The sequence below is a fragment of the Rousettus aegyptiacus genome, unplaced genomic scaffold, assembly GCF_014176215.1.
Source record: "Rousettus aegyptiacus isolate mRouAeg1 unplaced genomic scaffold, mRouAeg1.p scaffold_m13_p_3, whole genome shotgun sequence".
NCBI classification, from domain to species: domain Eukaryota; kingdom Metazoa; phylum Chordata; class Mammalia; order Chiroptera; family Pteropodidae; genus Rousettus; species Rousettus aegyptiacus.
This window is the reverse complement of record NW_023416306.1, coordinates 95,696,951-95,710,364: the sequence shown is the minus strand read 5'-3', so window position 1 is coordinate 95,710,364 and position 13,414 is coordinate 95,696,951. Positions and strand designations below refer to the sequence as shown.

The following is a 13,414-nucleotide window of genomic DNA, read 5'->3' as shown; positions in this document are numbered from 1 at the left end:
TAGAGCAAGCCAGCAGGACCCCTGCAGACTTTTCCCCAACCCCTCATACCCAACCCCTCTGTCTTTTGGTTCTTCTGAGATCTTCCCAGAGGCAAAAAGGCTTTGCAAGAACGTCTAAAAACACTGCGCCTGCCTAAGAGGCACAACTTGAAGTGAATAAATTATCACCTTTGAAAACAAAAAATGGAATGGGCATTAAGCACATACTATGATTAGATTGAGTTTCAGCCTACTAGAAAGTTAGTTAGATGTTGCTGTCTGGGGAAAGACAAAATCTCCTTTTTCTTTAGGAAAACTCATCAGGGAAACAGCGGCAGTTTGATTTTGTTTATTTGTTCAAAAAAAGATTGTGTTTTAAGAACGTTTTAAAAATTCCTTCAGGTTAGGGTTTGGAACGGCGTCGTGAAATCAGTTAACTAGTATCTACATATTCTGAGGTTGAAATTCACGAGAAATTTCTACTGATATGCACACCAGACTTCTTGGTATGGTCTCCAGAAGAGGTTGGGGCCGGGTCGGCAGGCGGCGCGCAGCCGAGGGTGTTCCGGAAGGGGAACCGGATGAAGAATCAGTGTCTGGCCTGAGGGTTGCGGGGGGATGAGGTAGGGTGGGAGCTGGTAATGAGGCTTTGGACTGGGGTTGGCGGGGAGGCCGAGGGCTGTGGGAAGTGCCCGCGTCCGCGAGAAGGGGGAGGTCGCGGACAGCTGCTTCTCTTGATCCTGAAAACCAAAACTTTCTACGACGAAAGACCAGCAAATAGCTCAAGATTTCCAGTACCCACACTTCTAGCTGAGACTCCTGACAACTAACTTGAAACCGCGGGGCCACGAGGGGCCCGCAGGTCTTTGGTGGTGCAACTGGGAGATCGCGGAGCCGGCCTCTGGGTTTTAGTCTCAGTTCTGCGCCCCCTTCGGAAGACTCCCTGCTGGCCCCCGCCACACCCGAGCAGGGCTTCACAGCTTCAAACCGCGAATTTTAGCCCCGGGCAACCTCTTCTGGCGGCCCTTCCTTTAAAAACAAGTTTGAATTTTCCATCGTATTTTGTACCCGTGACCTCTTCACTAAATGACTTCACTAAATGACTTAACGAGAAGGACAAACAAGGTTTCTCTCTCACCTTCCCTGCCGGTTCTCCCCTCGCCCCAACCATGGAGTCTTGATTTTCTAAGCAATTAAGTTAGATATTAAACAGGAATATTCTACTCAAAATACATCGGGACTAAAGACTGATGCACAAGGTCTGAGGCTTGAAGAAAATATTTAGTGCTTGCCTGCAGATTCTGTCACCCATCATCTGCTCGGAAAGCCTCTGTATCTTTGAGCGTGTCCGGCTCTTATGATTGCAAATGGCCCTGTTTTCAAATGGAAATAAGACTTGCAAACTGATTATGTGTATTGAATCGGGAATCACTCCCTAGATCCTCTTGTTTAAAATGTATTGAAAAAAGGATGAAGGCTGCAGACCTCTGTAACCAGCTCCCTCTCTTCTCAGGGAGGTCGATCTATTTTGCAACTTTTTGCCATTTGAGCATGTTTCAGCTGGATAATTACGTTACTATTGTGTTACTGGCCCAATGTAAAGACTTGGTACACACACTGCCTCCCAGCAGGCTTCCCTGCCCTCCCCACTAGCATCACTCCTGAAACACTACACACACCACACAATTGCTACAACACTTTGACCCGAAGACCGAAGACCGGCTATAACCACCCCTACTCGGCAGTCACAAACACCAGCAGAATCCCATGCACTTTTACCAGGCACAGTTGTTCTACCCCTCCTTTCCAGTCCCCTCTCCTTTCCTCTCTTCTCTTGTCTTACCGAGGAAGCAAAATCACACATACATAAGCCCCCAGCTTCCTCAGACGCCCAAACAACAAAATCTAAGTATTTAGCCATGTCAAGAATTTTCAACAACTAATTTTGAATTTGTGTGGCATTGAAGTTGTTTATACGGAAAAGTTAGTATCAACTGTTAGGGATGCATGAAGGTACCTGTGCGCTACTATAGATCTCAAAGATTTTCTCTTTACCCCCATACAGTGCTAGACGCTCTGAATGGGTTGACTTTTTGTTAAATATTTCCAAAGTTTATCTTGTTTGGTTTCGGTATAAAGCCAATGTGGTATGCAGAAAGATATCTGAATTCCACTACTGTGCGACTTGTAGGTATGATACATTGCTGCACTTTCAAAGTTCACCATACCAGGCCTCAGCAGTCCTGCCAAGGAGCAGTAAGCAACATTTCAGTTAATATTGCAAGTTGGTGAGAAGAAACGAACTAGCTACGACTTCTCCTGCCTAGAGATGGGGATGTGTGCTCATTGTATGCTTGTGGTGCAAGGGTTGCAGTTCTCCCTGAAGCGCACTCAGAAGAGAAAAAAGAAGTCGTCACGCCCAGCTCCCTTCCCCTCCCTTAGTTCCCACCCAGAAAACTGTGCCTTGCAGACCTTGAGGCACCGTCGAGTGGCCAGGCAGGGAGACAGGTTTAATCCTCTGAGGCTTCAGAGTCTCCTCTGAAAGACCCTGCGACCCTTCGCCTGTTTAGAAACTTGGTGCTCTGGGGGCACCTGTAGGGACCCTAACTCTGCGGGGGTTCTCTCTGCACGCAGGCATAGCTAGATGTACTAAGCCATTGACCTGTTCTCCTAGGTTAGAACAGAGCAAGCAGCTAGCTCAGAGGTACCAGCTCTCAGTCCTCTTCATGTCATTACGGTAATTCCCAGGTTTATGACTGCGCGCGCGCACTCAGCCATGTGTATTCGGGGAGATCAGGCAAATCGGTAGCACACAGACCAAATAAACCCTCGTTTTCCTAGAGCTTGGACACCTTCAAGCAGCAGTATTGGGTGGGAGAATACTAGGCAATTTAGAGACCTTGCCTTTCTCTATGATTTGCCACAGAATGGCTCCAGGGCATAGCGACTGGGGAAGGGTATCCAACGACACTTTTCATAACCTGACATTAATTCTGTAGAAACGACGCTATCAACAATCACCCCCAAACCCTAGAAATGCAATGTTTATCATTGCACCAACAGTTTAGTGTTACTGACAATTCTACCTAGGAATCAAAGACAGGATTCCTGGAAATGTATGAAATGATGGGATGGAGGAGGAAAAGTTGTCTTTTTCTTGTTGTCGGACTACACTGAGACCAGCCCTCTTTTGCTGTTCTGCAAAGACCAGAATAGGAAAGAATGCTTGCTACAAATAAGTAGCAGAAACATTTTCACTTGTTTTTGTTAACTGGAAATAGTAACAATTGGTTCATATTAATGATTGTTATTAATGGATAATGTACATGTAGCAAATCACAATTTTTGTTACAGATTGCTTCAAGAAGTCATCTACAGCTGTGTGTCTTAGGCAAAAAAATTCATTTTCTTTAAGAATACATTTTAATATTTCTCCCAAACATAATTAGGTCTCTAGTTTTACTTGAAGATTAATTAATATTCCAATCTGAGTTGGTGAAACTAAAGAAAGTTTTTGTTCATTTGATTTTTTTAAAGGGAAACTTGGTTTCATGTGACATCTTAATTGAAGTAATTAATGCATTCAACTTTCTCACATCTAACAGGTTCTCTGAGATCCCCTATTAAGAGAATCCTTTATTAAAATTTTTTCTTTTTAAATATATTATAAAATAGCATATAAGATAGGTATATGTGTGTATGTACTTCTGTAATACATACACAAATGTTCGTATGCAACCACTTATTCCTACCTACAGAGAGGGCAGAATCATACGTCACCATGTGTTGGAGGAAAGCATCCTCTTTAATAAGGCCTATTTTCTGCAACTTTAGAAATATTTATTTCCATTTCGAGCAGAGTTCTAATAGTGATCAATTATATTGCAGTATTCTGCACATAACTAAAAATGAAATAAAACAGAAAAATGGATTTAAACCTCACCCTTTTCAAATTTTTGTTACAATTCATAATAAAATGACAATATATGTTTAGGAAGCAGAAACCAAATGGGAAACATCATCAAATGAGTGGCCCTTCCTAGATGCCCTCCAAGTAGGGCATTAGGTCACTGTCAGAGGGAAATGCAGCCAGCCACTTCAGCTATGGCTTCAGATGAGGCAAAAGCGGTGCTGTCAAGTTGCTGAGCCGGCTCCTCCTCTGTATCTTTGAGAATCATCAGGAAATGTTCAAAAACATGAGGGAGGGAGGAAGCATGCAGATCCTGGCCCTCCCCTTCGATAAAACTCAGTCTTTCCTTTACTCCTACCCATACCCAATTCTTCCAGCCACTTGGGTGGACAAGTTCGCCAGAGAGGGTGGCTGGTAATAGGACACTCCTTCCAGAAGCTACTGGCCAAAAAGGCACAGAAAACTTTCTGGGCTCCAAGTTGAGACAAGAGGCCAAATTGGGCCCTGGAGAGGCTGGCCTGGAGCTGCAAGAATACAATTGCACAACCACAAATACACTAGCCCACTAGCCGAGAAGTCAGGGAGAGCCAGAGAAAGGAGGTGTCCATCCTCTCCTAATAGAAACCAGGCTGAGCAAGGAAAACATTCAGCCTCATCTCTCCCAATACTCATGTCTGTCACTTTCCTTTCATTCTTAAAGAAAACTGCATTTGAAACAAACAAGTCAGCAAACCATGCCTAAGAGCTATTTCATCTCAGATTCACATTTCCCAACAGGCTTTCTAGTTCTCCGCAAATAATCTCCCTGCTCACTCTGCTTTCCCCCTCTAATAATTGGGGGGAAGGGAGGAGCAATGTCTAGAGAGACTGGAGACATTCGATCAGAATTCAAGGCAGCTTCTCACAACTCTCTTGTTTATAGAAAATGAGTGTCTGCCTGGCTTGCTTTTAGTTCAGGAAAAGGGTCAGTCTTTATCAGCACAGTTCACACAGATCTTGGACTTTTTTTTTTTTCTTATCTTAAATTGACCCGCTTTTAAGATAAAGACATAATAGAGAAAGCATTGACCTTACCTGGTCCCTAATGAGTTGGAAGACAGAAAACCCCCGCTCTCATTTCCTCTTATCTCAGGTCGCCTGGGAAGAGACTCGCGCTACCTTTTGTGCACTCGCCTCTGGAGATAGCCCCTCACCGACGCCTATACGCCGGTGAGCATGCTGGAAGAGTGTGCGGCCTCTAAAGTCTGAGAATTCTTCTCTGGGGTCTCAAAATCGGAGACCTCACTCCAATACCTAGGCCTAGCCCAGCTTCAGGGTGATTTAAAATCCCTTGAAAGGCTCCCGAGCAAGTCTGGCTCTTTGAAAGGCCAATCCCTAGCAATGGGGAGAAAAAAAAGCTGCCTCCCGCGAGGTCCTTGGACTGGAGTGCGAGGGCCTCCCCCGCCTCCAGGAGTAAGTGCCCTGAGCGTTTCTCGCGGAATCCGCTGAGACTTGGCTCTGATTTCAGTCGGGGGGCCTCAAGCTACTTCCCACCAGGACAGCCCCTCTTCCAGAGCCGCTGCCCCGGCTGCTGAGGCATTCCCTATTCCCAGCCGCCTCCTAGCCTTGAGGACTCCAGCTGTACCCGCTTGTGCCGCTGTTGGGGGTGGCGGCAGCCCGGGCGCCCTTCCCCCGCTCAGAGCATCTCTGTCTCGCTCTTCTTGCCTCCCTCAAACCCGGCCCATTTCCAGGCCCCGCCAGCTGAGAGTGCTGCTTTCCTGCTTCTCCGACCTACAGCTCCGGGTTCCCAGGCTAAGGCGGGGGTGGGGAGCCGCTTTGGGATGCTAAACATCAAACAAGCCAAGCCTGGGGTTTCAGGCCCCGAAGCCACTAGAGCCTCTCTCCAGGGCTCTCGAGAAAGTCCTCGTGTTTACGTGGCGGGGTGGAGGGTGAGGGAGAGGAGGAAGGGGGGGATGCTGTCTGCAAAATCTCCCCCACTCTCCGCAGCCGGCGGTGCTTGGGATGGGTGGGGTGCTTAGGCCGGGGCGCTCAGCTTCTCCCCGTTCTTGGGGCGAACTGCGCTGCCCCCACACGTGGGGAAGCTTCTGGCTCTTCCGACACTTCAGCGCCAGTGGAGTCCCCAGAAGGCTGATTTCTCCCTCAGGGGAGGCCAGAACTGACCCGGGCCAGAGATACTGGAGACGCAGGATAGGTCCACTCCAGGAGAAGACACTATTGACTCTGCAGAGGCTGACCAGGATGTGGGGGTGTTCCCAGGCTGCGGTCTTTGGCTGCGCGGAGCGAACACCTACTTCCTTATCAAGAGGCTTCGGATTGCGTTTCAGAGCAGCTTCCTGCAGCCACAACAATCTCCTGGGCAGGAGCGGTAGCTGGTTGGCCCTGCGCGCTGGATGGAGCGAAACCGCCAAGGCCGTTTTTGTCTCGGTCCAATCCGTAGACCGGCTGAATTCACCTTTCCCCAGGACAAGTAAACAGCCTTCAAACTAAGCTGGCTCTAGACGGCAGGAGAAGAACAAATTTGATAGAAACTTCATCCACCGCAAGAGTACCACAGCTCAGTAAAATTGTGACCCTCAGAAACCAGCTCCGGGCCAGGATGGCGAGTAGGGTTTGGGGTGGGTGGCAGCCGTCTGGGTCATTTGTCAGGCACACCCGCCTTGTCCCCACACAGGCTAGTGCTGGGCATGCCGCACGTTGAGCATTGAGGGGAAGCTCCCACTTCCACAGAAATGGGACCTTAGAGTCAAACGTTTTCCTGGCCAGAGCTTGGTGACTTGACCACCTGTACACTCTGTCTCGGGCTGTTGCCGCCCATTCTATCACAAGTGTTAAAACTTTACAGATTTTTTGCTCGTTTTCCAAAATGTGAGGGCTGCTGAGATTTACCCCAACTAGCACACTTCCTAGACCCAATCAACCATCCTTTCCGAATCTCTTCGTCTCTTCTGGATATTGGAAACTGTACCTCAGTAGCCAGAATCCGAGGTGGAAGCCCACCTGGGTCCTCAATTCTAAGGAACCCAGGAAGCCAACAGATGATTACTGGTGCAGAACAAGGCCTTGGGCTAGGTAACTTCCGTTACAAGTTCCTGGGGGATGAGAGTGGAGGTCAGGAAGAGAGAGATGAAGTCGGAATGAAATGAAGAGAGAAAGAAAAGACGGGGAGAGACAAGAAAGGAAAAAGTTGAAGTTCTAGGTGAGAAGTGAGTACATGATAAATACGAATCGATACCCCAAAATCAAACACTTTCAGGCCTAGAGAAAAGTGTTGGGAGGGGCATTTGTCCACAGCCCACTCTGTCACCTTTCCTCCTTGGTTTATCAGGGTGTGACTCGTAAGGGGGTGACAGCCCATCTGGGGACTATGCTTTCTCTCTGTCCACAACCACTACTTCCTCCTCCCCTCCCCCAAGGCAACACTGAGTTTCCCAACAGCCACATCTGGGCACCAGAGACCAGGAAATAAGAGGTAGGAATAAAAGTCCAAGATGATTTTTTTTTTTTTTTGCTGGGGGTGAGGAGGTTTGGGGAGAGGAGGAGAGTTGGAAACGTGGAGGGGGGGTGGAAATCATTACTACAAAGATTTAGGATCCCAAAGATGGAAACCAATATGAATAAGAGCAAAAGCCCAGCTCCCGAAGTCCTGTAGTGGTGGGGCAGGGAGGGTGTCTCCAGGCCAGCTGCCCAGTCAGACACCTCTTTAGGCAGGAGAGGCCGTCAGAAGAGAAGATCTGCGGCCAGCCCTGAGCGGGGACAGACGTTTTCGAGTAGAAATGAAACCCCGTAACGACTTTCCGACACTTTCAAAAACAACCTCCCATCAAATTCTAATTCCGGCAAGGCTCAGCCACGTATTAGAAATAAAAGATTGATGTTGAAATCTACAGGAGCAATCTGCTCAGTAATAATGACCGCCATTCAGGGTTATTTAAAATGTCCTGGTGTACTGTTTTAAAATGTTGGCTTAGTTGTGTAAGACTACAGTAGATACTTCTGAGGTTTCAAAAAACAGAAGCCTGTCTCTGAAAACTAGTCCTTTGGTCTAGTTCTATTCCTTTCTGCCTTCCCCTTCTGGTGGAAGTAGTTTATCTTTTCTCCTCTTTATTGCTGCGTCTCAGGACTGCTCAAGGTTTGGTTCTACTCAATTCGGAAGCAGAAAAAAGCTCCCTCTTCGCATGGGGCAAAGACTGGGGTCAGACCTCCTTAGCTGATTCAGGATCCTTTGAGTCCCCAAACAATTCCAATCCCATCAGGCTAATCATGAGCTGCCCCATTTAAAAAATGCCATTTAAAGCCAAATCAAAATCAAACAAAAGGTGGGTTTTTAATCAGAAAAGGAATCTTTTTAATTTGTATAATTTATTAGAAGCTTCTTAGGAACTATATTTAAGCCAGATATCTACATAAGTTACAACAGAAAAAGACACTGCAAATACCAAACTGCCAAATAATATACACAGATTTATCAGTGCCCACAAAAAATATAATGGGCTAGGGATCGGGACTGGGTTGTTTTTTTGTGGGTTTTTTTGTTTGTTTTTGTTTTTTGGGTTTTTTTTACAACAAAATGTACAGATTACTAAAAACTAGTTTAGTCCAACGTTGACAGCATTTTACAGCTACAAGTTCACATCAAACATAAAACAGTTTTAGCCAGGGCCCTCAGGCTGAGCCTGGGCAGCCAGAGCTTGCTGGGAGGGGGTATTTCCTTTGTGTCAGTGACAAGTGGGGTCTGTAGAAGTCTTTCCTCTCCCCAGGCCCTGTCTCCCCTTCGAAAGAAATCCTGGTATTTACAAGCGAGTCCACTTTGCTGGCACAGTGTACCCAGAGTGAAGTTTGAGATCTTTAGAGTCCAGAGCCACCTCAGAACAGAGCCCTCTCCAAACTCTGCCCCGCCTGGGTGTGGAAAACCCGTTTGAACCATCTAAAAGACACCCCCAAAGCTGTTTTGTTATGTCCTTCTCTGTTTAAAGGCTCTTTAAAAAGAGAATTGGATTCGCTTGGTTGTTTTTATTTTCTTTTTAAAAAAAATCCCACAAATTTTAGAAAAGAAAAAAAAAAAGGAAAGACGTCCAGCAGTTTGGCTTTTGTGTTTTTTTTCCCCCCTCGGTCTAAACGGGACAGGTTCTTAAGAAAAGTCGAAGCACATGGAGCGGCGGGTGGTTGGTGTGTGTGGCGGGCAGGAGGGGAAGCAGTGAGGCAGTGTGCTGGGCTAGGATCGGCCCAGCGTCCTCTCACCAGGTCCGACCATATAGCAAGGTGGAGCAGGACATGGTGCCGTAGTCCGAGCCGGAGGAGTTCAGGTGAGACAGGCTGGAGACCTGGCCCTGCAGCGCCGCGGGGCTGGCGGCATGGTGCGCCAGGTCCGGCGACTGGCCCGCGCTACCCGGCTGGTGGCCCGGGTGTGCACCCAAGCCGGGGCCACCGCTGCCTACTGAGATCGCCGCCGCCGCCGCCTGCGCGGCCTGCGCCTGCTGCTGCGCCTGCTGTTGCGCGTGGCCTTGCAGGCTGGCTGCGCCCGTAGCAGGGGCGCCCGCCTGGCAGGGTTTGCCGTCTTTCACCAGGACCGGCACCGCAACGCGGCGCGGCGACTGCTGCTGCGCTTGCTGCTGCTGTGGGCATCCGGCGCCCCCTCCGCCGCCGCCGCTGTCCTGCTGCAGTTGCTGCTGTGCCGCCTTGTCCTTGGCTTGGCGCTTCATCTTGTAGCGGTGATTCTGAAACCAGATCTTGACCTGCGTGGGTGTCAGGTGGATCATGCTGGCCAGGTGCTCACGCTCCGGTGCCGACAGGTACTTTTGCTGCTTGAAGCGTCGCTCCAGCTCGTACACCTGCGCCTGGGAGAAGAGCACCCGGCGCTTCCGGCGCGGTGCGCTTGGCAGCGGGGCCATGTTCTTGCTCACGTCCCCCAGCGAGCCCAGGCCGCCCATGCCGCTCATGTTCATGCCGCTCGCCGGGCCCATGAAGCGGGAGACTGCAAGCGACAAACGCACAGCGTCGGCCGGGGCCGGGCCGGGCCAAGCCACTTCTGCCTTCCGCGCCCTTGGCCGGCCAGGCCCGGCCCCGACGGCGCCCTCCTCACCTAGGCCGCCTGAGCCCTGAGAGGCCCAGCCGCGGGGATCGCCAGCGCTTGCACGGGCCGTGCCGTCGAGGGGTTGACTGGAGAGCTTCCTCCTCAACCCCAGCTACCTCCCTCAGTCTCAGTGCTCCACCCAAAAGCACTGTGGAGAAAGGTCGCTCCAGTTCCTTTCGTGCCCAATCTGGGCTGGAGTCGCGGGGTTAACGAGCCACCGGCGGCCACCTGGGCCCAGGCCAGGAGCTGGGGTCCGACGGTAGACCCTAACTTTGGGAGCTTAGGAAAGGGGGGTGTTTCGAAATCTAGGGACCCCCAGACACTTTTCCTCTCGCCGTCCTCTCCTGTCAGCCCCAGCGTGGACACTTGCTCGGTCCATTTAGATCCCTCTCTAGAGCCGCGCACCCTCCCACTTGCCCAGACCAGAGAGAGGCCGGCCCCGCGCCTGAGCGTCCTGCTTGCCCCGACTCCCTAAGTTAGAGCGGAGACTCGGTGGGCACTCTGAGATCCCGCGCGCGGAGCAGAGCTGCCAGTTGGCCACATCTGGGAGACGCCGAATACCAGCACTTGCCTGCGGGACCGCAGCGCTGCTGAGTGTCTCTTCTTGAACCCCTCAGCCCAGCACCGGGAAGAATCCCCAGCTCCCGCGCCCGACTCCCTGGCGCCGCTGCCCGGCTGTCCACCCTGATGCCCAGCGCACAGCAGGCAGGCAGGCGCCGCGCCTTGCCGGCGGCTCACCCCGCACCTCCCGCGCTCAGCCCGCGGCCCCACAGCGGGACGGCCTCACTTACTGGCGGGGAAGCGCGGGTCTGGGTTGGCACCGTACCATCCAGGGCCCGAGGCGGTGTTCCGCATGGTGTCCTGGTACGGCGGCAGCTCGCTCATGTTGCCCAGGTTGCCGTTGCAGTAGCCCCCCACGGCGGAGTGCGAGAGCTGGGGCACCCCCGCCGCCGTCATGTGGTAGGCGGCGGTGACGGCGCCGTGGTGCCCCACGGCGTGCTGCTGCATGGCCGCGGCCGGCGGTGCCGCCTGGCCCTGCCTGTAAGCCGCCAGCGGAGCCCCAAGGCCGCCGCCCTCCATGCCCACTTTCTTGTAGCTTTCCTCCAGGGGACTCAAGATGTCAGACACTGAGAACGGAGTCGTGTGCTTTGGACTCATCGACATGATTCGGCGGCGGCTGGAGGAGGAAGGAAGAGGAGGAAAAAAAAGGGAGAGGGGGAAGGCGAAGCCTCGCTGCTTTTTTTTTTTCTCTCTTTGCCAAATATTCTGGTGTTACCTTAACGCCGATCTTGTTGGATGTACACGTAACCGAGTGGCCCGAGTCCGCCTTAATTGGCTTGAGTGGAGGCTCGGGGGCTGCCTCGCGTTTGTTTTAGCCCGGCGCCAGGTTTTAGGCAGCCACCAGAGGCGGGGCGTAAGCGCTAAAGCAACAAGACAATAGAAGCCTACATCTTGCCCGAGATAATTAGCTTACATGCTGATGACAAGGTAAACACCTTTAAGTTTCACTTGTCAGGATTTTTAGGTGAGAAAGAAAGAGAGAGAGAGAGAGAGAGAGAGGGAGAGAGAGAGAGAGAGAGAGAGAGGCAGAGACGCGACCTAAAGCATTTCTTTCTTCCTCCCCCCCAATACCCCCACCCCCATATTTTGTGGGGTGCGGGCGGCGCGCAGGAGGAGGCGGGGGAGGGAAAGGAGGAGGGAACCGAGAGAAGGGAGGGCAAGAAGTGAGGTGGGGAGTAGCCAAGGAGGGATAATGGTGAGGAAGGAAGGTGAATGCTGCTTTGCAACCAACTTGCTGAGTTAGAAAGTGAACCACTTTCGAGTTCGGTCGGGGTTCCCCAGGCGGAGACAGGTGTTTAGAGGGAGGGGGCCAAGGGACGGGGTAGGGGTTTCACCTGAGCCTGCTGGGGCTGCTCCTCCCTCCCGCCGCGGCCTCCCAGCCCTGCGCCTTCCCACTGCCTCCGGACCACATCGGGCTTCGCGGCGCCGAGCCCGAGTCGCCACCAAATGAGCTCGCGAGTCTGGGGACGAACCCTGGGGCCGCACTGTTGGCTGCGTGTCTGTCAGTCTGTCTGCCTCTTCTGCCGCCGTCAGAGGGACACCTCTGCTCCCCGCCCCCTTTCCCCCTACCCGAGAGAAAATCCCTGCGGGCGGAGGGGGCGCTGAGCAGGGGATCGGCTACTGCGGAGAGGTTGTCCCAGATCCCAGCGTCCTCCTCCGCTTAGCTCAGGGTCTTCTCCGCGGACCCCCGCCCCCCACCCCGCGCTCATCACGCCCCCCCCAACCCCACACGAGGCTCTCTTTCCCCACCCCCATCCTGGCAAGCGCACCACTGGCCGATGGAGCTGGGAGACCGGCAGGGTGGGGGTAGGGGGGTATTAACGCGAGGGACCATCACTTAAATTGCCCCACCTCGAACAAACCTGGTGTTCCCGACCCTCGCCCATCGTCTGGACGCACGGGGTTCTGGGACTGGAGCTGACTTTCCAAGGACATCACAACCCCGGCACCCGAGCCCACGCTGATTTCCCTTCTGATGCTTCAGGAAGGGTGCGACCAGGGAGCGTCGAGAGTGTCCGCCCGCCTGTTGCCCGGCGGAACTTAGCCTGAACCCCGGAGGGCCCAGCTGGCCGGGAGGAGGCTAATCCCCAGGCGCGAGAAGCCCAGCAGGAGGGAGGCTGGGCTGAGGCTTGCCTCCGCCCGGAGCTCAACCATGCAAAAGTGCACTTGCTTCCCCGGGAATAACCAAATATCTTTGTTTAAAGTGGTGGCGTAAATGGCCAGTCGCTTTGTGGCCACGCTGGATATTAGTAGATGAGGATCATTCTGCTTCAATTGGACGCCTCTCATCTGCGAGCAAGAAACTGCTTAGGAGGAAGTGGGTTTCCTGTCTGCGCGTTCCCAGGCTTCAAGTGTGAGCCCCGCGCCTTGAGGGTCCTTGGGCGCCTGGAGAGGGGGAGCTATGGGCTGCGCTCCCCAGCCTGGCTGAGGCATCTGCGTCGCTGCTCCGGCCAGGCCCCGGCCTCTAGCCGAGTGGACTACGGAGCTGAGCTCTGCGCGGCGCAGATCTTGAGACCCACTCCGACTTTTCCCCCTTGGATTTTAAACGTGCTGTTGTTGCTGGTGTTCCGTCTTCTCTTTGGCTATTTTAGCTTCCTCCCCACGCTAGGGGCTGGGAGGGTGGAGCGCTCCCCTGGCCGGGCAGGGGCCTCCTAGCCGCTGCGGGGGCCTGTTAAGGAGGCTTCTCGAATTTGGTTTTTGTTTTTCTATTTTCTTTCCCCTCCGTGTAGAGAAGGCGCTCCCAATGATGAACAGGCACTTTGAACGATTCAATTCAGCAGGTTAGGTGCCTTTCCCATCAATAGCAATAGTAATAGCAAAGTTGTTTTGTTTATTGTTTTTTATTTCAATTCTCTCCTTGAAGAGTGCTCTGCACTCCCTCGAAATAAAGCCAA

The 13,414-nt window shown here is 52.2% G+C and overlaps 1 protein-coding gene across 2 annotated transcripts; it reads right to left on the bottom strand.

The window, feature by feature from the left end:
* Positions 1 to 8,412: 8,412 nt before the first annotated feature.
* NKX2-1 (NK2 homeobox 1) lies at positions 8,413 to 13,046 on the bottom strand. 2 transcript variants are annotated; one of them, XM_016152119.2, is made up of 4 exons: positions 12,383 to 13,046; positions 11,855 to 11,993; positions 10,751 to 11,136; positions 8,413 to 9,860 (listed from the first exon to the last, which is right to left on the bottom strand). In XM_016152119.2, exons 1-4 carry the CDS (start codon positions 12,453 to 12,455, stop codon positions 9,124 to 9,126), a joined length of 1,335 nt encoding a protein of 444 aa, XP_016007605.1. In that variant the 5' UTR covers positions 12,456 to 13,046; the 3' UTR covers positions 8,413 to 9,123. The 2 variants fall into 2 exon arrangements, with proteins under 2 accessions (XP_016007605.1, XP_036073747.1); XM_036217854.1 differs by lacking the exon at positions 11,855 to 11,993.
* Positions 13,047 to 13,414: the final 368 nt, after the last annotated feature.

Coding starts and splice junctions, on each gene's coding strand:
- NKX2-1 (XM_016152119.2), bottom strand. CDS start 12,455: ATGTCCTTGGAAAGTCAGCTCCAGTCCCAGAACCCCGTGCGTCCAGAC. Junction 11,994..12,382: donor GCGAGGGTCGGGAACACCAG/GTTTGTTCGAGG, acceptor GTGCGGCCCCAG/GGTTCGTCCCCAGACTCGCG. Junction 9,861..10,750: donor AGACCCGCGCTTCCCCGCCA/GTAAGTGAGGCC, acceptor TGTCGCTTGCAG/TCTCCCGCTTCATGGGCCCG.